The sequence below is a fragment of the Sinocyclocheilus rhinocerous genome, unplaced genomic scaffold (genome assembly GCF_001515625.1).
Source record: "Sinocyclocheilus rhinocerous isolate Xijiao unplaced genomic scaffold, SAMN03320098_v1.1 scaffold2134, whole genome shotgun sequence".
Taxonomy (NCBI): Eukaryota; Metazoa; Chordata; class Actinopteri; order Cypriniformes; family Cyprinidae; genus Sinocyclocheilus; species Sinocyclocheilus rhinocerous.
In genome coordinates, this window is record NW_015652303.1 from 167510 (window position 1) to 191790 (window position 24281).

At 35.6% G+C, this 24281-nt stretch overlaps 3 protein-coding genes across 4 annotated transcripts in view; 1 reads left to right on the plus strand and 2 right to left on the minus strand.

Annotated features, from left to right (window-relative positions):
- Positions 1-647: 647 nt before the first annotated feature.
- On the minus strand, positions 648-10486 carry g3bp2a (G3BP stress granule assembly factor 2a). Of its 2 annotated transcripts, XM_016520561.1 has the most exons (14): positions 10278-10486; positions 10066-10072; positions 9659-9775; positions 9492-9573; positions 9224-9397; positions 7054-7144; positions 5633-5735; positions 5292-5478; positions 4310-4411; positions 4090-4192; positions 3872-3931; positions 3615-3740; positions 3379-3497; positions 648-2689 (listed from the first exon to the last, which is right to left on the minus strand). In XM_016520561.1, the coding sequence occupies exons 3-14, from the start codon at positions 9751-9753 to the stop codon at positions 2408-2410; spliced, it is 1524 nt and encodes a 507-aa protein (XP_016376047.1). In that variant the 5' UTR covers positions 9754-9775; positions 10066-10072; positions 10278-10486; the 3' UTR covers positions 648-2407. The 2 variants fall into 2 exon arrangements, with proteins under 2 accessions (XP_016376047.1, XP_016376046.1); XM_016520560.1 differs by lacking the exon at positions 10066-10072.
- Positions 10487-11442: 956 nt separating this feature from the next.
- ints12 (integrator complex subunit 12) lies at positions 11443-15447 on the plus strand. The gene is made up of 6 exons (XM_016520562.1): positions 11443-11903; positions 11987-12154; positions 12257-12441; positions 13193-13352; positions 13447-13599; positions 14665-15447. The coding sequence occupies exons 1-6, from the start codon at positions 11748-11750 to the stop codon at positions 15268-15270; spliced, it is 1428 nt and encodes a 475-aa protein (XP_016376048.1). The 5' UTR covers positions 11443-11747; the 3' UTR covers positions 15271-15447.
- Positions 15448-15677: 230 nt separating this feature from the next.
- The window catches only part of arhgef38 (Rho guanine nucleotide exchange factor (GEF) 38), a 19551-nt gene continuing 10947 nt past the window's right edge, over positions 15678-24281 (minus strand). Inside the window, exons 4-15 of the mRNA XM_016520563.1 lie at positions 24068-24185; positions 23259-23406; positions 23151-23168; positions 22645-22844; positions 22351-22484; positions 22158-22262; positions 20969-21091; positions 20205-20516; positions 19059-19190; positions 18776-18977; positions 16975-17186; positions 15678-16066 (exon numbers count right to left, since the gene is read on the minus strand). Coding sequence (XP_016376049.1) covers positions 15884-16066; positions 16975-17186; positions 18776-18977; positions 19059-19190; positions 20205-20516; positions 20969-21091; positions 22158-22262; positions 22351-22484; positions 22645-22844; positions 23151-23168; positions 23259-23406; positions 24068-24185 — 1887 coding nt within the window. The 3' untranslated portion in view covers positions 15678-15883. The remainder of the gene's footprint in view (positions 16067-16974; positions 17187-18775; positions 18978-19058; positions 19191-20204; positions 20517-20968; positions 21092-22157; positions 22263-22350; positions 22485-22644; positions 22845-23150; positions 23169-23258; positions 23407-24067; positions 24186-24281) is intronic.

Sequence of the window (24281 nt, forward strand, 5' to 3'; positions counted from 1 at the left end):
TGTGGCTCTGTGGTGTGATACTTAAAAGTTAATATAATATGATCAAGAAGATAAGATGATTTCATTTAAGAATTTCATGTATTGTAGCTCCCTGTAGTTTATTGTCTCTTTGTTTGTAAATTGATTCAATGCAACAAAAAAATAAAATAAAATAAAATAGCCATGCTGAATGTTTTTTATAAATTAAACAAAATGCAAGTGTTACACTTCTGATCTTGTCTTTTGATTTAAAGCCACAACACTTGCACTGAACAGCACAGATTTCAGTTTATTGTATGTCAAGTCTAACACATTGAAACGGAATGAAAATGAAATAAAAATAACAATAATAATAAAAACAGTAATAAATAAACACCCAGCTGCAACATGTTCTACTCACACAAAAATGCAGTCTAAGTAAAATAACATGGCAACCACCTGCTAATACAAGAACATGTTCTTGTTCCACCAAAATGAACTACATCTATAAACAGGGCATTTGTAAACCTCATAATAACTGCATGAAAACCAATGTTTTGCATTAGGATTAGAGGGTTAAAAGAATCTGATTAAATGATATGAGCGAATAAAACAAATTAAAGGCTGATGCATATTTTGGGTTGAAAAGCACAGTTATTTGACCAAGCCCTAGGTGTATTGTCTTCTTGTTTCTCTCATGTAATCCAAACGTTCAAAGTATTTGGCTGACTGAAGTACTTTATATCTAAAAAGAAAGGCCATTGTGGCATTTATTTACACAGTAATTAAAATGTTCCAGGTCCCAAACTCAGAACACGTAAGAACTAGGTAGAGTTGATGGGGAAAGAAGTCTCTAAGCAGGACTGTAGGCATATTTTCTTCCAAAAGTAAATGTATCTGCAACCAAAATGTCTTTTTACAAAGAACAAGCCGTCCCAAAAAATGAACAAATAAAAAAAGAAATGCAATGTCCCTGATGAAGATTCTAGAAATACTGCAATTAGTGCAATCTACCTGACATGGAAGACATTAAACATCAAAAATAGCGCTACATCAAACTGTACTTACAAAATCAGTGCAAATTGTAGACCGAGTACCACTGCACAATGAAAACAGTGTCTACCCCACTGTACTTATGCTTCCTTCCATTCGTAAAGAACAGCATTAACACGTTCCTCATCATGAAAATGGAAAAAGGGTGTGGATATCAATTAAACAGATATACATGAAAAATAATAATAATAAAAAAATAAATAAACAGCAGAAAATTCTGCTTCCCCCAGTAAGGCAAAAATTCTAAAAAGACCAACAGTTCTTGGGGGGGGGAGGGCGCTTAATGAAGCCTTGTGTGTCTGGGGGAAAATTGACGAACACTTTTTCTAATCAGTGCTATTTAAAAAAATTAAAAAAAATTCATTTTTTAAAAATGTAGAATGCAAAACTAGTCCATTTGGGAAAGTCAAAAATGCACCAGCAAAGTTTCTCTGTACCCTGTATAAATACTGTTATGCTTTAATTTAAAAAGAACAAGAACAACTGTTTGGATGTAAAATGAAACTCACATCACAAAATGAGATTAGGATTATAAAAACTAAAAAAGAAAAATTTAATAAAATGACTCTGCCTTAGAAAAAAAACATTCGTCATAAATCCAAAATGCCTTTACACAAAAATCATGGTAGCTTTCCACTTTACAAATGCTTCCATTAATGCTCCATTCACTTATTCAGGCAGACCCAGAACATAAGAAAAATGTTGTCAAATCTGTACATTAAAAATAAAAACAAAAATAGTACATAAACAGAACTGGAGAGGACATGTCTTGTCTCCACTCTCAATGTCTTGTACTTTACCTTTCCTTCCCGTACAAGTCATTACCATTAAATGAAATATTGTTAGCTCACAGTTATGACTACAGGTAGCCTTTAGCTTATTAATGAGCTGATTAGTGGAATTACCTAAATAATATGTATTAAAAGGCTAGCCTGAAAGAAAAAAAAACAAACAAAAAATATATAAAAAAAAAAAAAGCCACCTTTCAGTCTGCACATTTTACACCAACAGCAACTGGAAGGTAATCTAATACGAAATGTCAAAGAAACATCACAGAGCAGAAATTAGACTTCTATCAGCACTAAATATACCTAACTGATTTGTTTCCCTACAAAGTTTGTAATTGTTACCACTTGATAAATGACAAACCAGAGGACTTGCAGCACAATTCCAATTTAAAGTGAACAGTGTGTTTTGAGTCAAGTTGTTGATCTGTTTCACAAGAAACAGCTGACATTCCAAAGGCAAAAATGCAAGTGTACACAAGGAGTAAAACTCAGTAAAACACACACGCAGGAAAAAAAACCAAAAAAACTGATGTATGTTTTTACATAGACTTCTCAATATCATCATACGTGAACATTTTACTACTTCCAAACTACAAGGGGAGCTCCTCTCAACGCCTCTGAGCAGTAAAACGACCCTCACTAGAACCTGCGCCCCTCCCAGAGGCCATGCCTGGTTTAGGTACGGTGGAAACACGTGAAGGTGGGCCTCTGCCGTCACGGTCTCGCATCATGCTGCTTCCGGGAATGCCACGCGGCCCGCCTGGACCACGGTCACTACGCCTTGCGTCCCGCCGGTCTTCTCCACCTCCACTACGAGTTTCCCGCTCACGCATCGCCCTCGTCTTTTTCTCCTCCACGTTCAGACGTACCTCACCACGGAACATGATCGGCTAATCACAAATGAAACAGCGATGGGTCAAAAAATATTCTCTCAATACCATATCTTGAAGAAATACATGAAGAAAGGTATAACAGGTATTACAAATAAAAGCAAGGATGCACGTTATATATCAGTACCATTTAGCAATGCCGAAGTTAGTTTTTCCCATTTATCATGGTAATTATGTTTTTTATTGAATTTTTTTGAATATTTACTGTTAATATAAATATGATAATATGGTAATAAAATGTTTTTTGTTTTTTTATAGTTGTAGTTTTAGTTAACAATAGTAACCATGAAACTGACTATAGTTATTAATATTTCATTGGTTCTCCTTTTTGATTACAACAGCCATTCTTCTGGGCATTGCTCAACTGACAATAGGCAGATCCTCCGTACTCGTCTTGCAGTGAGAGATAGAATTGCATGCCTCATCAAAGACTTTATATTTTGCACAGTACCCATCTCACAGTGCTTTGTAATAATTCTACAGTTATCAATGTGTTTTTTTTTTTTTGGTCATTTATTTAGAGAAAACAATAGAATTTAAATACTGGCCATTTCTAGGTTATTAGCCCAAACATGAAAATAATTCTTAATTTATTGTGTCGGCCAGAATTGTAAAATAATTATAAAATAGTGCATTCCTAAAAATTGTTTTAAAACCACATGCATCAAAATCAAAATAGCTTTCCTTACTTTAACTCCTAAAATTCTTTGCACCGGCTCAGAATCATCAAAGACAACAAAGCCAAAGTTGGGGATCTTTCCTCCAGTGCCTTTGGTGTTGATTCGCAGCTCAACAACATTTCCAAATGCTTGATGGGAGAGACAAGAAGCAAATATGAAGATGATTGATTACCAGATATGAGAATGGATTAATGCAATGGTCACCACAGCCTTTAAAAAAAACAAACAAAAAAAAAAACACTTACTCATGAAGAAGTCTTTGAGTTCACTCTCATCAATGTCATGAGGGAGATTTCCAACAAACAGCTGATGACTGTCTGGATACCTGACAACCCTTCTGCTGTCCATTTCACTTGTCTCATCTCCCCTTCCTAAGCAACACACAAGATTTCATCCGCTATGACTATACAGGGACCAACAACATTAACCTTTCTATATCCATTAACAGCATTATTGCCCAAACAAAAGCTATATCCAATTAACAATGGAAAGACATATTTACCTTTATTCACAAAGCTGAAATGTGGCTTTCCAGTTTGAGAGTCAGAAGATGAGACACCATCTAATGATACAAGAAAAAAGATCCGAAGAAAAAGTTCAAAAGTTGTTTTGAAAAAGTTCTGAAACACATTAATAACAAATGAAAGTTATCTGTAATAAAATAATTTGTACAGAAAGTGTGAAAGTATTTCGAAAGTTGTAAGTATTCTAGATTCATACCAGATCTAGGCCCTCTGGAGGTTACTGAAGGTCTGTCGCGGATACGCTGGTCACGTGGACGGATTGAAGCTGATGACACCTCCGGCTTGGTCTCAACTCTGGGCTGACAACATTAAAAATCAAGAAAGGATGCACATGAAGCATGGTTCTAGTAACTTTGAGTCAACAACATTATTTTAAAATGAGAAAGAAAGATATTAATGTATTCATAAGTACTTACCTGGGAGTTTGGTGCTTTAACAACATGTGGTTGAGCTCCAGAGGATGGAATAGTCCCAGCAAGAGGCAAATTTTTGCTGGTCACAGAAGCCCAAGATGAAGTCTGCCAGAGATATGATAATTAAGAATATAATAAATAAGAAATACATAATTAAAATAGTAAAAATAAAAATAACAGTAATCTAGAAAAAAACAACAACAACTAAACCTTGGCAGGTCTTCCAACCAGTTATATCAAACTTTTACAATTAATAAGAATGTGGCTGCAAGATTAATATTTAATGAGCCGAAAAGAGCGTGTGTCACACATCTGTTTATCAGTTTGCACTGGCTACCAGTAGCTGCTCACATAAAATTCAAGGCATTGATGTTTGCCTACAAAACCACCACTGGCTCTGCACCCCTTTGCCTAAATTCATTACTTTAGACTTATGTGCCCTCTAGAAGCTTGCGTTCTGCAAGTGAACGGCGCTTTATTGTGCCATCCCAAAAAAGAAGCACAAAATCACTTTCACTGACTTTTACATTAAATGTTCCCTCCTGGTGGAATGACCTGCCCAACTCAATCCGAGCCATCTTCAAGAATCGGCAAAAAAAACATCTCTTCCATCTTTATTTTACCCTCTAATTCTAGCACTCTTTAAAAAAAAACTTATTAAAAAAAAAATACTTTACCCTTCAAAGACTATTTATTTTCTAACTGCTTGTTTTCTTTAAAACAATGCCTCTAACACTAGCTTTCTCGATTCTTTTTCTATTCTATCTATTTGTTTTCTATTTATTTACTATAGAATTAACAAAAAAAAAACCTTATTACATGGACTGCGTTAGGCTAATTGAGACTTGTTATAGCACTTGCTTATTATTGCTCTTTTGTTGATTTTGATTGCTTCCATCGTCCCCCTTTGTAAGTCGCTTTGGATAAAAGCATCTTCTAAATAACTAAATGTAAACGTAAATGTAATGTAAAGATCAAAATTTACTTTGGGTGGTTCTTGTATGTTAGGTGGCGATTCCATAGGAACAGGAGACGGTGCCTTCTCCTCAAACTCCTCTACGACCTTCTCCTCTGCCTTGAGCTTCGGCTCCTCGATCTTGGGTTCTGGGGCAACCTCAGGCTCTAGTTCCATAACTGCTTCCTCATGAGCTTCTTCCATGCCATTGTTATAGCTGAAGGTGAAAAAGAAAGGGATAAAGGTATTTATATTTATTTTTATAAAATGGGAAGTAGGAATTCAACAGTACCATACCAAACGAGAAACCTCTACGATTCTAGAACATCACAGTTAGCTTTCTTTTAAGTTCCAAGTTAAATGTGGGTTACCTCACAGGATGGGGTTCATAGCAGTTTGCATTACTGGGGCTGTCCTGGAGGGGTTCGGGTGATGGTTGCCTGTCTTCTGGCTCATCGGTTTCTTCTTCGGACTCTGTCCCAACATAACACATACATTTAAAAAAATAATTGAAAACAAATCTGAATAATAAAGTACCATCCTCTTGCTTTAAAACATTCCTGTAGCTCTAAAGAAACCAATTCCCAAAATATAGCTGCAAGCGATCGAAAGATACTGATGAAATGGACTTGGGTGACTTCTGTAAAACATAATCGAGTCCTTTATGACTGACCAGATCTAGGAATTTGTATGGTTGACTTTCGTCTATAGTAAGGCAGCACTGACTGTTTGTATCCTTAGATACTTAGAGTTATATGAATCCCAAACGCTATATATTTACAAACAATAAGATGACCATCATTTTATGAGGAATGCCCTTGTTAAAGTAGCTTTGTATAGATGTAGTCCAACCCGCATCAATCTGAAAATGCTGCATCAATTTGATTGGTGTAATGAATGGAGAAAAAAAGCCCAGACATTTTGGGATGTAAAACATTGGTGTTCACCAAACTGAAAGAATATCTAACAAAAGAATTTTAAATTAGCAAATTCATAAAAGCCACATCCAGACAGAGAAAAAAAAAAAACTCAGATTCATTGGGTGAGCAGTTTCTTTAGAAGATTATTTGTAATGGTTTGACTGAAAATGTCAAAGAAAACATTTTCAAGGTTGGACTTACGAGTACTTGAAGTTATTCTTGAAATTTGTTCCACATGTCTCCACGTGGGGATTTTTATGCAAATTTTAAGATTTTACCTCAATGGTGTAGCAGAGCTGATGTTTGGAATATTGCAAATTTAACTGCTAGTTGCTAGGCAACCATATATCACATCCATCTCAAAACGACACAAAATATAATTAGTCACAGACCATTTATGCACTTAAAGTATGATGAATTTTCACTAAATGCATAAAAAGTTAAAAACGTGAAGAACAATAAATGAAGCAACAAATGAAAATCCCTGGGGTCCACGTAGACTGTAAAAGTAAAGTAAAGAAAAAGACTCCAAGCATAACATACCCTGCTGAAAAAACCAGCATATGCTGGTTAGGTATGTTTTGACGCTGGGATGCTGGTTTAAGCTGGTCCTTTGCTGGTTTATGCTGGTCCTTTGCTGGTTTAAACTGGTCCTTTGCTGGTTTAAGCTGGTCCTTTGCTGGTTTATGCTGGTCATGTGCTGGCAAAGGACCAGCATAAACCAGCAAAGGACCATCTTAAACCAGCATCCCAGCGTCAAAACATACCTAACCAGTATATGCTATATACTTTTGGATATGAGAAGCAAGTCTTTTTATAGATGCTGAATGTATGAACTGTATGTGTGTAGCAATCTTTAATTATCAACTAACCTTCATCAAGCTCTGCCTCAGAGTCACCAAAGACCTCATCCTCATATCGGAAGATGTCGTTGTGAACATAAAACTTATTGGCCACAGAACCCTAGACAACAATGAAACAAAAAGGGCAGTATATTTATAGGGCAAATCATGCTCACCATGCAGATTATCAGAATAGCCCATCCACTGTCTACACAGGTTAAAGGGTTAGTTCACCCAAAAATGAAAATTCTGTCATTAATTACTCACCCTCATGTCGTTCCAAACCCGTAAGACCTCCGTTCATCTTCGGAACACAAATGAAGATATTTTTGATGAGTTCTGAGAGCTCTCTGACCCTCCCATAGACATAAGTGGTTCAACCGTAATTTTACGAAGCTACGAAAATTACGGTTGAACCCCTGATGTCACATGGATTATTTTACCGATCTCCTTGCTACGTTTCTGGACCTTGATCGTGGTAATTACATTGCTGACTATGCAGGGTTAGAGAGCTCTCGGAATTCATCAAAAATATCTTAATTTGTGTTCCGAAGATGAACGTAGGTCTTACGGGTTTAGAACGACATGAGGGTGAGTAATTAATGACAGAATTTTCATTTTTGGGTGAACTAACCCTTTAAATAAATGTCATTCTATACATATGCTGTATATACTAGCACACAGCAGGACAAGTTTGTTCTTAGCATTGTGGGGTAAAATTAACAGCAGACATGTAGCAAAAAAACAGAAAGAAATGTATATATGTAGCTTGTGTTTTTTTTATGGGCAAATCCATTATATATTTTCATGTCATGTGTTTTACAGTTTAAATGCCTGAGCGTCAGTGAAGGTTTCTTACTGCTTTTGGGCTTTTTGGTTATTTTCACACCTTTATATTGGGCATGTAATTTGTTCATTTACGTTAACTTTGAAAATAAATATAGTGTTTGAAGCTTATGCCTGTAACTCATTTACGACTGTGAAAACAAACCTACCACTTATTGACAAATTCAGGGTCTTTCATATTTAACGATGTATAAATGTGGTGGTGTCAGGAGTCAGGAGAAAATGAAGACTATTATGTTCACTTTTACATCCAACTACAAAACACCTGCTTTGCTTACGAAACGTTGTCGCTACAGCTGCTTGAGCGCAGAGAAAATGGCGGACAGCATACAGCCGGCTGAGGGCAGAAATATGCTATTGTCCACACACAACGATAAGACACATTTATATGCAAACACCATGTAAAAGTGAATTTTGCATCCGATGTCCCCTTTAAGACCAAGTTAAGAACATTTAAGGATTAAATTAAAGGGTATCAATATGTATCTAAGTTTTCTAAATGTAAATGCCTAGAGAGCACACAATGAGTTGAATTACGAACATTTCAGAGTTTAAAAATGCAACATATTTCCATTACTTTTTTATTCATTTTACAAAGCAATAGATAAAGGCTTGAATAGTTCTGTTTCCAAGCACTAGAAAATGGAAGTAACCATAACTTTCACTGTACCTGCAGAAAAAGATCAGTATTTTTGTCTTAGTTTTCAGTATGAATGTCTAAAGATTCTTAACTCAAGAAGCAAAGTAACATAAGAAGTTGGTTTTATGAGAAACTGATAAAAATGCAGTAAGTTTATGATTAAAAAAAGAACAAAATCGGTCTGTGGGCTCAGAAACATGAAAACAAGTTGATATTTGTTCTTGTTTAAGCATAAACTCACATCATTTTGTTCAGTTTTTCAGATAAGAGACTTCATATCCTCATTTTGCATCTCACGTAAATGTATCTTGAGTTAAGGATGTTTAGATATTTGTACTGAAAACAAGACAAACATTAAGGAAGATATTCATTTTTGCAGTGTATGCGACATTAAATACCATAACATTACAAATGTAAGACTTTCTGTTCCAATTTAACACCATTTAAAGGCCTTGATTTGTGTAAGGACCTTTGTAAGACCTGCAGAAACCCCATACTAAACACCAACTGTGGAGGTGAATACCAGTGCAGATGATTATTTGGCGTTTAATAAACGGACAAATTTGTAGAAATTAGTTTTCAGTAAGCAATGCTAAAAAAGACTAAATAGGTGCTTCTGGGTTTTATGCTGCAAAACAAAACTTCTAAGGAGGTCTATCCTTTTTTACAAGGAATGTACAGGGGATTCACGTGTCATGTTATTATTATACACACCTCTGGAGCCAGTACAAATGTCTGTAGGAACTTCCTCATGGGCTGCCCATTATTGGAAAGTTCTCCCATCACCTGGACAACCACACCATCACTCAGAGTGGCATGGGCATCCACATGCCGGATTTTTGTGTGGCACTCACTGAATTGCAGGGACATTACCTTCTTATGTATCTCCTAGACATTAGGAGAACAGATGCTGGTGAATATATTAAAATTTCTGATGTTTTGACAGGTTATACATGAACACTCAACAAACATCAAGACTTACAGCTTGCCCATAGACTGCCTCTGAAAGCTTTCCATTTGAATCCAGTCCACCATGAACATAGGATGAGTTTCGTCCATAGAATCTGAATTATGAGAACGTTTTTTCATTTTTGCAATGAAAACTCCATGGAAGATGAACTCATGAAATTATGATTTTACAAAGCATACCTGTGCAGAAAGTCTGGTGCCTTATTGAGAAGTGTGTAATACTGTCTCACAAACTCCCGCCCTACCAGCAGGGGACTGGGCTTCTCCATCACCATTTCTTTGCTAAAAAGTCAGAATCTGAAGGGGTTTGAAAAAAAAGAGAATAAAATAAATAAATAAATATATATATATATATATATATATATGTGTGTGTGTGTGTGTGTGTGTGTGTATTATACTGCTACTAACAACAACAACAACAATAATAATAACATAGAAATAAAACTGTTAAAAAAACAAACATTAAAATCATCTTCCACTTCTCATTAGTAAATTTTTTACTCTTTTTTTCTAAGAATTTGTAATATCATTAACATGCCAAGAATGCTTTAAAAGCATCTCATGTAATTTATTATAATGATGCTTACATGAGGGCTGTATGCAATGCATTAAGAAAAATGACAAAGAAACAGGTTATTTCAACTTTACTCTCTGATAACTGTCAATAACGTCATAATCAACATTTATCTATGCACAATAATAACAAAAATATGACATCTAAATAAATCCTGTTAGACTACAGAGAAATGAAGCATGTCGAAATTAACTGAAATGGTTTGGGATTTATAGATCCACTTACCTTTTTCTGGGATCTATTTGATTTATTTAAGTGATTAAATAAAAAAAGAAGAATTATTCAAGTCGTCTCATAAAATTATACGTTAACTGTTGTATGTGTGTCAGCGACAGCTGCTCAAAATCACAGAGAGATAAAATCCATCTATGCTGTGTTATTAATGGAAATGCTGCTGTTTGGATCCTTATTGTCTAACCCCTGCGATCTGGGACAAGAACCCCCGTCACACCAGAACAGCCAATCAGCGTCTTACACTCGACAGCACAATTATGACGCTGCTACAACGCACTCTTCCGACCCCTGTCAACAACGCCATAATCGACGTGATTTGCCACTTAATTCACACAATAAATAAATTGGATGGTTGTATAAGAATATGGTTTTTGATCGTTCATTATAAGACCTCACTGACCATTTGATCAAGGATATTACAATTTTACGCACTGCGTAGCATTTCCTTGTGTTACATTTATTAGTGTCCGACTCATTTGATTTTAAAATTCACTGATACGCTCTCATTTTGTTTGCTTTTTTTGTTTGTTAATAAATGTATATATAGTGATATTTTAAATCATTTGAAACTCAATATTTTTTGTGGAGGTGTTGTGACTGAATATGACAGCTAAAACACATCGCTCATGTCGGTATGATTTAATACAAACACAGTCGGCAAATATCACTACACAAGGTTGTCATCCTGTAGGGGGCACTTGACGGCTCAGAAAACACAATCCTACAGTGAGACACATTCAAACCGCGGGGTGTTTTTTGTTTATTAGATACATTTGTACAGGAAATCAATAATAATTTAACTCCGTTTACTCCGAGGAATAGTGTGTGACCCACTTATGCATTTCCGTCACGTCATTTTCTTTTTAATAATCTAAAATTAGTAATAAAAAACGACTGTGAATGAGCCATTCTGATTAGCGGTAAGAAAAGTAACAAGTATCACGTGACAAAACAGTGCACGTTCTGTTTCAGCAGTTATGTGAAACAGAATCATTTCTACAATAATTTAAACGTGATATTGATAAACGTTTATTGTCTTTGAATTGAAAACACACAGAAAAGAAATTAATTAGAAGCTAAAACTGAAGAACGATCAAATCTGACCAATTAGAGACAACATCCTTGCCGCTAAGCCCCGCCCATTTCGAGTTTCCCCAGTTTCACCAAAGGCTTCTCTGTTTTTATTGTTTCTGTTAGGTTGTCGGACCGCCGCAAATGCTCACTGCTAACTTAGTTAATTAGCGTTAAGGGTAAAATTGTGATTTACTACTGTTTATAAAAACGAGCTTTAGACAAAAACGGGAAGACCTTAATCTCGAGTCAGTCGGTTCCAGTTGCTTAGTTATATTAAAAACAGAAATGCGGGTTATCTAGTGTTATTCTTGTATACAACACATTAAACTCTATAGGAAGAGGGCTGATTCGTTGTCTTATGTAAAATTATATAATAACCGCTAAACAATGGCTGGAACAGTAAGTCTAGAGCTAGACCCCATCTTTCTGAAGGGACTGGGCTACCTTCACTCCAAGAGCAAAGACTCAGCGGAGAAGCTCAAGGCCCTGCTGGATGAGTCTTTAGCCAGGGGCAGTGACTCCATCTATAGGACATCACTGAAGGTGATCAAATTAAAAAAGGTATTTTTATGTTTAGAACTGAATTGTTAGATGTATTAATGTGCAACTCATTTTCCATGCATTAGGAAGCTGAAGTGAGCAAGGTGTCATTACCAAAAATGACCAAACAAGACTCCAAATCCTCCTCTAGTTCATCATCATCATCATCATCATCATCCATCACCAGCAGCAGCAGTAAATCAAGCAGCTCAGACAAGACCAAGAAAGAGAGCGAGAAAAGATCTTTGGAAAAGGTATTTTTCAATGTCATTTTGCACTATTATTTATTATTGTAAATATGATATAACTGGAAAAGCTCAATCGAAAACACTAATAAAAGATCATGTAATATGTAGATTAGGGTTGATCCTGGGGAAGGAGTGGAGCCACCAAAAAAACCTCGTGTGGATAAGCAGGACAGTCATTCCTCGCTGATTGCTTTTCAAACCAAGGACATTCCCATCCCGGATTTCACGGACATTGATGAAACCAATGCTGATGACTTTGCCATGGAAATGGGTCTTGCTTGCGTGGTTTGTCGGTGAGTGATGTAGCATAACATTGGCAGAATATTAATCTTATTATTGTCTATATTATATATTGTGTTTTTGCTATTTTGTACATTGTCTATTTTGTATATTATTCTTTTTATTATCTATGTCCTGTCTTGTCACTGGCATTCTGTTGCACTGTGGAGCATCTGTCACTAAAACAAATTCCTTGTATGTGTAAACATACCTGGCAATAAAGCTCATTCTTCTTCTTCTTCAGAAAGGCCTGGTAACCAAAAGGTTGCTGGTTTGGATTCCACAAGGATTTATCACGTCGTTATGTATCATTTAAACTCTTAAACCCTGGTTTCATTTAATATCAGGCTACTGATTGGTTACTGTGGCATAAAGAGTAGAGACTTGTGGGCGGGTGTTGAGGTGTGATGCAGGCGTTAAACACTTTTAACATTCAAAGTCTGCTGTTTAAGTACCATTTACCTATTTTCTTACCATAAATTAATAAGTTATAAAGTACAAAGTACAAAATATTAACTAAAACCAAAACTGAAATAGATTAAAGCTACACAGAAATATAATTTTACAAAATTGCTAAAACCTAAACTAAAAAATTCAAAAGAAAATGGAAACTATAAAAATAAAATCTAATACAAAATATCAGTGAATAATATGATTTATAAACATATTTTGAACAGTATTTGTCTTGTCACTGGCGTCCATTGAATCCTTCACTAATCTCAGGCCATGTATGTGTGAAATTGATCCAGCTTTTTCTCTTCTCAGACAAATGACTGTCACTTCTGGCAATCAACTAGTGGAGTGTCAAGAATGTCATAATCTGTATCATCAGGAGTGTCACAAACCTCAGGTTACTGACAAGGATGTCAATGACCCACGGCTAGTGTGGTACTGTGCTCGATGCACCAGGCAAATGAAACGAATGGTAAGAATTTTATGATAAGAAGTTAGATGCATATCACTTAAGAACTTTCACATAATAGTAGCAACACTCAATGTGATGCTTATTAATGTCTCAGGCCCAAAAGACCCAGAAACCTCCACAGAAACCAGCTCCTGCTTTGGCAACAGCGGCACCTATGTTGAAAGATCCACTAGTGAAGAAAGCTGAACTAAAGCCCAAACTGGAAACAACAGGTTCATTCCAGGCCTTTAAGAGAACTGAGGTGAAGGTGAGTGTATTCACACCGGTACAGATTATGGACCAGGGGTCTCAAATTCAAAGTACTTGAGTCAGTTGAAAAATTACAACAAAGTCTAAGTGTTTCACAGCCATGAATTTAAATGATACGGTTACTGATGCATGATAGACTGACTACCAACTAGATCAAAAACATTTGCTGGCTTCAATGTAAAGGTCAGTCATTATTTAAATACAGAAAACACTCACACAAAAGCACACGGGAGCGTTTGAAAGCCGTGTCTATCAGTGGATTCGTCTATATGCAGATATACTTTATTAGGGATCCACTGATAGACACGGCTTACAAATGCTCCCGTGAGCTACTGTGTGAGCGCTCGGTGAAGAGCGTGAAGTGATGATCATTCAAGCCAATCACAGTCATATCTGTTGAGCGTGTGAACACTATGGCCAATCATCGGTGTTTAAGAGTCCACTCAACAGCATTCAAATGTTAGCGGGAAAAGGACGTTTTTAAAATTTCAGTACCGACTGGTATCGCGGGGTCAGTACTTTTGACAACACTAGTAAGGACATTTATTATGTTACAAAAGATTTGTTTTTTAAATAAATGCTGCTCATTTGAACTTTTATTAATCATAGAAAAAGTTTCAACTAAAATAATTAAGCAGCAGAACTGTTTGATAATAATATGTTTTTTGGGCACTAAATCAGCATAATCCTTGTGAAGTCTGATATCACTGTTTCTGGGTCCAAGCACTCTATCAGATGGCAAAAGCAAACAACAGACAGTAGTAATATACAATCACAGTATACTGTAATACTACAGAAAAAAATCATGATCCTGACCTTTTATCTCCATACTGAAATCTCAGAAGGCCAGGCAGTGTTTCAGTTTTTTTTATTTTTTATAAATTAATAAAATATTGGTGAACAGGATGGCTGGCTGCTGAAAATTCAGCTTTGCCATCACAGTAATTAATTCCATTTTAAAGTATTTTCAAATAGAAAAGTTGTCTTTAAATTGTAATACTATTTTACAATATTACTGTTTTTACTATATATCTGATCAAATAAGTGTCTTTTTTGTGTTCAGGCATCTGTGGCATCAGGAAACTCTTCCAGCTGTAGCTCGACTTTGCCCTCAGGCCTTACAGGATGGGCCGCTTTTACCAAGACCTCAAATGTAGGACCTTCCAGTACCAAGTTGAGCACCAGTCAGCCGGGTAGCAGTAAATCAACCCCACCTCCCTCGGGCTCCAAACCTGTGGGACTCTCTGCGCTGGCCAATGTTAAGCCCGGTCTGGCTACTAAACCTTCAGGAAGCAGCAGTGGAAGTGGTAATGGAAACAACGGCTCTAGCACGGTACCCATGAAACCACCCCCTCCACTCACACTTGGCAAGCAGGTGTTGAGCCGCTCAACGAGTGGAGATAGCTTGGGGAAAATGACTGTGACTGGATCACAGTCACCTGGGGCAGCACCCTCTAGCAGCCTGGGAGGCAACGGTGGGTCAGGAGGCAATGGTGGGGGCAATGGGGGCAACAGTGGTGGCAATAGCAGCAGCAGCAACAACAACAGCAATGGAGCAAAAGCCTCAGCTGATGGCAAGACGCCCACTTCCCAGGAGTCTCAGCTCAATGCTATGAAAAGGCTGCAGATGGTGAAGAAGAAAGCAGCACAGAAGAAACTGAAGAAATGAGGAAGAAAAAGCCAGACTAGTATGTTAAAGAGCAAGTCAAATCCTGTTTTTCAAATCAAATATAATTGAATTTGAATGTTACTGGTCTTTCAGAAACGGTTTGGTTTGAAGATGTGCCTCATTCTTTCTAAACCAGCCACTTTACTGAAAACAAGCTGCTCATTTTAATGATGTGTTTAATAAATAACTCCTTTTTTAAGAAAAAAATGGATTGTTGTTATTTACATTTTTTATGCTTAGTTATTTACATTAATATGCTTATTAGTTTATGCTAATACTTTGAAAAGTGTAGGAGATGAATGACATGAGATGAACAACAGCCCGCAAACAAATAGACATGGTAATTTGCATGATCGTAAATATTTTATTCATCACATAATCTTTGATATATTAATATTACTATATACAATTACTTTAAATACATTTTTTGATTAACAAGCTCTCTATAACAATTTGTATATAATTCAAGCAAACACTGTTGGTAGCATCACATGTGCAAAAATATTTGTGCAGGGGCGGCCTTCATTAAGCAATTAATTTAAAAGCTATATTCATATTTTTCTTCTTTTAAATAAAAATAACTATTAATAGAGATTTAAAAAAAAAAACTGTTTTAAGCATATGACATCTTTCCAAGGTAATTTGCTGGGACGTAGCCTTTTTGTCCATTAGATTCAGCAAGCCACCAGTCTTTGTTACCAACGAGGTCAGAAAACTGAAGGATACGAACATGCTGGTACTCCTCAAGTGTGAGCTCTTGTTCACAGCGTGCCTGGAATGCATAAACTGCATAGAACTGTGAAAAAGAAAAGTAAAATGAGTCTATTTAATAATTCAGCTTGACAACAGTACAGCCTCAAAGCAAGAAAAATTAACTTTAGAGAAAAGATATTAGTTTGAAACTACAAAATCCTGTATTCTGTATTGCCACATAACAGAAAACTATCTTTTTTTTCTCATTTGAAATGTCTTGGTTTGTCCTCCTGAGATCCTTTCCAGGACATATTACCAGTAGATGGTGCTGTCTATCCGTTGTTTAATTCAACAGAAATAGGACATTTGACTGTTGGTTTTACTCCACTTGTCTGTGTTTGTGGCATTCCATACAGGCTGTCAGTTCTGCAAGCCATCATTTTACCAGTAGGAGGTGACAAGTAAGTGGCTTTTTGTATCTTATGAGTCATTCATTCATTTGCTTAACTGATTAGTTCAAAAACATGGATTTATTTAGGAATGAAACTCTGAGACATGCAAAGTTGATCCTGTTTGACTTCGCTGGGAACCATTTCCATTAGGGGAGCTAAACAAAGTAGTTGCATTATTGTGCCTATTATGTATGTTTCTGAATATTATCTTCTTTTTTATTGCGCTGTTGTATACAAGCAATGTCACACTCACAACTGTGCTGTTGTTCTGAACTTGGTCTTCGGCCATGATTACCTGCCCAATCACATCCACGCAAAATAATTTTTACCAAACACAGAAACCAAAATCCTATTTCCTGTTGTAGTGTGAATGAATGAAAATGTATCATCGAAGAAGCACTAATTAAACTTCACTGTTCCGGTCAATGATTCTGGCCATCCAAAACTCACTGTTTTGCTTTTTCGACCGGTTGCTAAAATTTTGAAACAACAGCACTTTTTCTTACATGAAAATGATTCCATTTTTAAGCCTAGTGTACTACACATACATGTGTCTTACATGTTGGTCCTCAGAGGGGTCCGGCTCGTCCTGTGGTCCAGACTGAGGGGACATACTGTCTGAAGTGCTGTATGAACTGAAGCTCCGCATACTGCTGCTCCTGCTGTTGGACACGAACAGACTCAGATTGTCAAAGTCATCTGGCCTCTCAGTCACCTCCCGCTGGGGGTTGTAGGCTTTCAGGAATGATGAGTACACGTAGCCCTTTGTACCTAAACACACACACACAAAGAGATATGTCATTATCAGCAGCAGGAGCCTGGTTAACCTAATAGGAGCAAAAAAAATTTGCTTTGTGAGACCATAAGAGTGAACGTGATCTCAGACAGATCAGTTTCAGGCCTCAAACTAATTGAATGAATTATCTGAAGGATTCAGATTTATGGATTCAATTTTTCACATTCCTCTTAAATAATACAATTAAAATATCACTTTCATGACCACATTACAAAGAACACTCTTTTTTTCCATATTGTGATCTTTAAATATTTCACGTAAAGTGTCATTTCAAGGGCTTTAGTGGCTACATTTTTTTTCTTCTACTTCCAGTCGCTGTTGTTTTGTCCCCCACTGACCTGAACAACCTACAGTAGTTGATACAGACTATAATAAGTCACCTGACATAACCAGAACACTGGTCCTGTTGTGAAGCAACAGTCTCTGTGGAGTTAATGAGAGGCTAGTTTATAGACATGTGATGAAAGAATATCCTGAGGGGACTTCATTACTTTCTGCCATAAAGTTATGGAGTGCTACCACAGATAGGATTCATCCAAAGTTTCCACCAGCCTTATGAATGCTTTCTCTTGGTTTAAACTCTCATGTGAATTCATAGCATAAACATGGGTACAAAAAAACAAAAACGTTATGACATTTTGTTACAGCATTTATTAATCTAGGTTAAAGATAATTTATAAATATGCTATCGTTTATCGTTAATTCATATTTATTCATGATACACGAACTACTGTTTATTTATACAACTTGCAATGTTAAAATGTATGAAGAAATTAACATTAACCAAGACTAATGAATACAGTAAAACTTACGTTTTACCAATAAATTTTAGTTTTACGCACAACAACCACTCATTTACAAATAAATAACAGAACATATGCTACTGTTCAAAAGTTTGGGGTCAGTAAAAAATAAATTAATACTTTTATTTAGCAAGGATACATTAAATTGATCAAAAGCGACAGTACAGACATACTGTTACAAAATATTTATTTAAAATTAATGCTGTTATTGTGAACTTTCTCTTTTTCAAAGAATCCTGAAAAAAATCAGGATTTCACAAAAATATTAAGCAGCACAACAATTTTCAACTGTGATAATAATAAGAAATGTTTTGTGAGTACCAAATCAGCATATTAATATGATTTCTGATGGATCATGTGACACTGAAGACTGCTGAAAATTCAGTTTTGTCCTCACAGGAATAAATTAAAATTAAATATATTAAAATATGAAACAGTTATTTTATATTGTAATAATATTTCACAATATTACTGATTTTACTGCATTTTTTAAAATCAAATAAATGCAGCCTTGGAGAGCATAAAGAAATCTTAATCTTACTGACCCCAAACAGTGCGTGTCCTGTTATTTATTTGTAAATGAGTGGTTACAGCCTGCAGAACTAAAATTTCTTGTTAACACTTTACAAAAAGGTTCTATATTTTAACATTAGTTAATGACTATCAATATTTCATAAAACTTCCTTCTTTTGTACATTATTATTATATATTTTTCTTCTAAAAACAAATGTAAGGGCATTTGAACACATAAACAGACTTACTCCCAGTATGCACCAGCCAGCGGCTGCTGCTTCCCATAGGGTCTTTGTCTTCCAGCAGGGCCACCAGCTCCCCCTCCAGCAGGCTGATGTCATTTTCCTGACAGGCATTGCAGTTACGCTTGAGCTGATAGAGCCGATCCACTGCAAACTCTTCCAGGAGCCAGGCTCTGTGCTCCTCTGTCTGTCTGTGGATCTCTGGGACCTGAAGAGAATTTTCAAGTCAGCTGGGACCTTAATGGGACCTTATGGATTTACCCTTTTTTTTTTTCATTTGTAATCCTACCATTTTCTTGTCCCGTTTTTCAAAGCTCACTTTGCGCTCCATCAGCTTTTGGGAATTATCTTTGAAGAATCCAAGGTTGCTCAGCTCCTCCATGATTGAATTTTGGACTTCACTAAAGTTTGACAAGGGAACCTAGATGACCAATGGTTAAAATGGCATATTAAACATCCATGACAGAATTTAATAAGTCTTAAAATGATTTAAAATTAGTTATATCAACATAATCTTTCAGAGTGATCTTAAAAATGATGTCAGGGTAAAAAAACGTACATACAGTTGTTTTAAACTTACATAATATTTTGAGTTGATTTGTTTTTATTAAAAAGGGCTCCTATTATGCTTTTTCACTTTTTCAACTTTAGTTAGTCTGTAATGTTGCTGTTTGAGCATAAAAAAGATCTGCAAAGTTACAAAGCTTAAAGTCCACTTCGAAAGGAGGTATTTTATTTAACAGAAATCACTTTTCAAATACATTTCTCGACCAGGCGCAATGTTGGCAATTAATTTTCAGAGAAAGTTGCTAAAGGAAGGTCGATTTGTTGCTAAAAGTTGCTAAATGAGAGAGCCTGTTCTAGTACACCCCCAAAACAAAATCAAGACTTTGTAAAAGAGCATAGCAGAAGTCATAGAGGTTCATATCAGCTTGATATGTGGGCCTTCGAATATTGGCTTGTAGTCAAAATGGTTGAGAACCCCTGCTGTGGATGAACAACCACTGTAATATTTAAATATTTGAGTTTTGGTATTTATATGCATTATTGCTGTTTTACAGGAAGTAACAGTAACTAAATTTGATCTTGTAGCCTATGTGAATTTTTCCATTTCAGATTTTGTGGGAAGCTATATTATATGCCTGAAGATCCTTTATGCTTAGAATATAATAGGCTAATGGTTTTGGATAACACAAAGGTTGTAGGTTTTAATCCAAGTGTGGACCAGAGCAGTAACCTGATAAGTTACAAAAAAAAAAAAAAAAATCACCATTTTGCCCAAAAATCCCCATTTTGCCCTTGAGCAAGATACTTAAACCTGAGCTTTCTAGGGTGAAAAAGGGCTGTGTCACTTTCTCTACATTTCATTGTGATTTTGTTGTTTTTTAAAACTACATCAGTATTTTAGCATAATTTTCTACCTTCTTTAACTCACCGGTATCTGTTGGATAGGCGGCTGAGCTGCTTCCATCAGCTTTCTAATTAATTTTACTACACAAATCAAGCAGTTGGTGAGGATTGTCCTGACAGCTCGGTTGAAGCATTGCAGCTCCTCAAGCAACTGGGCATTGAGGGCCAGGTAATCTTTTTTGGCCTGGCCCTGTTCCTCTTTGGAGGATCGGGAATCCAACTGGCTGCAGTAGTCCAACAGTTTATCGTAGCGCTTCTGTATCAGCTTCTGTGGTGAGGCAAACATTCCCAGCAGGCTCGAGAGTGGAGCAAGAACAAGATGCTCCATATGATCTTTCTGAGGAATGCAAACCATACACATTTTTAAACAGGATGAAGGGTGGGAAAGCTGATATTCACTGATGCAGACATTTATTTAACAAAATAGAGGTTTATATACCTTACAAACTAAATGATTTGATAGAATGAAAGCACAGGGATGTGTGTGTATGATATGTGAAATAAGCCTTAAGGGAATAGTCGAATGAGTCTCACAAAATATTAATTTCAGAGTTCAGCATTCTGGTGATATATTTTGCTGTTATTTCATCCTTGTACTGCACTTCCTATTGCTTAAATGTAATTTTATAGAGGAACTTTAAAAAGGATCATCATTGACTGTTTGAGATGTTTATGGCTCACACTGCAGGGTTTTTTTTTTTAGAAAGACATGAGAAAGAACTGAGGAGGACTTTAAATTTTACTTGATAAATTATGCAAGTGCATGTTTGTGTGAGGGAAAACACTTACAAACTGTTTGTATGGGTCATTGCCGTTCCTCTTTTGCTGAAATCCATTTGTGTCTATTTTGTCTGGATCCTTCATTATAGCTTCTAGGTCCTGTGCATTTTGAACAGCAATGGATATCATCTCCTACAATATAAAGAGAAATACATGTATATACTTCAAATACCCAGAGGACACATTATTTAAAAGTTTGCTTTGAAATGCTTTCAATTAATAGAAATGCAATCAAATTCACATTTGTACAATGAGGCTCTGCCTTTCTCCCCACAAAAAACACTAAATAAACCCTCAATAGCTAAAATAATCTCAGTACTTTCCTATGTTTGTCAATATGCACTGGAAATATTGCAAAAATTGATCAATGCAGCAGTCATTTTGAGATTGATTTTGAGGTCATTTGTCATTTTTAAGATTTTGCTGATTAAATAGAATGAATTTATTATTCATTTATGAGACTTTATCTCATAGGTCAAGAGTCCCTAAAATCATTACATATATTTTGAAATCACCATGTACATTCGTGTCAAGGTGATTAAATTAAAGGTTTTTAGAAACCGCTGATTAAATGCAAGGAGGACAGTATTTGGGGTGCAAAAAACTTAATAATGACCCATAATACTGTTAGGTCAGCACAGGAGGAAGATGGACAATACCTGTCATGTAACAGATTTTTATAAGTGGGAAAAATATACTTATGAAGGATGTAATTACTCTCACTGATGTAATAAAAATTGAGATTAATATCGGAAATTTATCTGTACAAGTACTGAGGTTCCAAGAGGTGCATCCTCCTTTTCTAAAAGCAAAATACTGTAAGTGTTCTTATGTTAGAAAATACTTTTAAGGCAAGACACCACAGATGAACAGGATAAACATTTTAACTAGATATCACCATAATTCCCCAGTTAAATGATATATGTTTTCTGAAATGTTATGTTTAAATATGCAAATGAGGAATTGTCTAATTCATTTTGCACATTTTTCAATGTCCAGAACGGAACATTGGATAAAACCATGTTTAAAATTCTGGTTTCATTTTGTTGACATTAAATTTGAAGGTTTCTGCTATTTTTGTTTTTAAACACTTAAAAGTATATTTTGGATATTTTAATTGTTGAATTTGTGTAGACTTAATTGTATTTCTTTTTTGCATGCTTAAAAATATTTCACGTTTAATAATGCAGCTTCATACCCGAGTATAGAGCAAGTAACAGGTGATGTTTTTCACTAGCTGTCTCACAGCTTTCTCAAGGCTACGGAAAAGTTTTTCCTCTTTGTCAAACTCTTCATCTCTCACCTGTGAAGACAGAAGCCATAGCAATACACTCACACTGCCTGTACAGAGGTAAAAACATGGTCATTTTAACCGTGTTTCATTAAAGTACCTGTGGCTCAACACCAGTGAGAATCTTGAAATAGCTTGTCAGCCGGTCTGATTTCTTCCTGATAGAATGAATGTTGAACTTGTTGAGTTTACCAATCAGTGAGGTTTCATCGTCACTCCTCTTATACTTCAGCACTGAAACAACACAAGTGTCCTTTATTTGCATACTTGAAAACTCCCAAATCAAAAGAAAGAATGAAAGAATTTGTTCATCTAAGCTGATTTGAGAAAATATATATATTTTTTTTACAGTGTACTTAGTGATAGTTAGTGAAATATCCTGTGTGTGTCTCACCTATGTCTTTCCTCCTCTTGAACTCATTAATGTTGATGTTAATAATCTTTACGGTGGTCAGAGCTTCCTGTAAGGGTCTGTTGTCAGGGTGGTCCGTGGGTGTGGCATTCCACAGTTCAGCCAATAGCAGCGGGTATTTCATGATACGCTGCACTGGTTTAATGAGTAGAGAGCCCATGTCAAGCAAATTGGGCTTCCCCCTAAAAAATGACATTGAATGAAGAAAACATTAAAAACAGAACATGGTGCACTCCATTTTGTTCACTATATACAAACTGTATAGATTACTTTTATGATGTTTCTGTAGCACAGCTGGTACAGCATGGTGTTAGCAACAACAAAATCGCAGGTTTGATTACGTAGTTATAAAATGCCTAGCTTGAGTATACTCTAGGCTGTGTTGAGAACTAACACAGGTCTATAAACTAACATTCATATTTAGGATTATGAAATATCTGAATGAATATTATTTATGACAATGTTTAAATTAGAAAATGCATACTTACTCTTGGTCATATATTTTCCTGTGAGAGAAGAGACAACAAGTCATTAATACGAACTTCAGAGCCAAAGGCCTAAACATTACACATATACCTAAGAGTTAACATCATTACTTGAGTGTGGATATGCATCTTCTAAAATGCTGCTGGATGTCTTCCTGTGCTTCATAAGACTTGAGTAAAGCATTAGCCTCGTCATGATGATAGCAGTAAATTTTGTATACATCCTCCATGACGGCTTTGGCTTGGATAAACACCTCTCCTAAAAAAAGATCAGACTGCATTTTAGGCAGAACTCTATGAAGTTTAAAGAGGTCACTATTTTAACTAAAATTGTAAATAAATTTTCAAATATTTTGATATGAAAATCTTCATATAGTTGTATAATTTACATTTACATTTAGTCATTTAGCAGACGATGAGATGGCACAATAATACGCCGTTCACTTGCAGAACGCAAGCTTCTAGAGGGCACATAACTCTGAAGTAATGAATTTAGGTAAATGGGTGCAGAGCCAGTGGTGGTTTTGTAGGCAAACATTAATGCCTTGAATTTAATGCGAGCAGCTACTGGTAGCCAATTTGAAACACTTTTTTAATTGAAATGAAAATTATAATAAAATTATGAAATGTTTTAAATGATCAAATAAAGTTTAATGAAATTATAAATAATTATGATAATAATTAAATTTAATCATTTGTATTTTAAAACTAGATCTTAAAAGTATTTTATAGGGTTTATTAATTGTATTAATATTTAGCTTAATAATAAACATGAATAAAGTAATCCTAATTTATAATGTTGGCTGTTGCTTTACAGAAATGTTGATTATCATTAGTCATTATCACTATAAAACATTTTTGTTTGTTAATGTAATACTTGTTAGTCAAATATGTCTATTTGAATTTTATTTCAAAATTACCTATGAGTTGTGTTTCAGGGTCAGGGTCAGCTATGGCATCTCTCAGTCTTTGGAGCAGTTCAGCAGAGACATCACACACAGACTCAATGTTGGTGAACAGTCGATCTACATCCACCACCTATGAAAAAACCCATCAGACCCCATTTAAATCAAACAATTTAATTTTTATTTAAGTAGCAACACTACATATTGATAGATTTTTTTTTTTTTTTTT

Coding starts and splice junctions, on each gene's coding strand:
- g3bp2a (XM_016520560.1), bottom strand. CDS start 9,753: ATGGTGATGGAGAAGCCCAGTCCCCTGCTGGTAGGGCGGGAGTTTGTG. Junction 4,412..5,291: donor ACATACAAGAACCACCCAAA/GTAAATTTTGAT, acceptor TATCTCTGGCAG/ACTTCATCTTGGGCTTCTGT. Junction 3,932..4,089: donor CTCCAGAGGGCCTAGATCTG/GTATGAATCTAG, acceptor TTGTATCATTAG/ATGGTGTCTCATCTTCTGAC.
- ints12 (XM_016520562.1), top strand. CDS start 11,748: ATGGCTGGAACAGTAAGTCTAGAGCTAGACCCCATCTTTCTGAAGGGA. Junction 12,442..13,192: donor CTTGCTTGCGTGGTTTGTCG/GTGAGTGATGTA, acceptor TTCTCTTCTCAG/ACAAATGACTGTCACTTCTG. Junction 13,353..13,446: donor CCAGGCAAATGAAACGAATG/GTAAGAATTTTA, acceptor TTAATGTCTCAG/GCCCAAAAGACCCAGAAACC.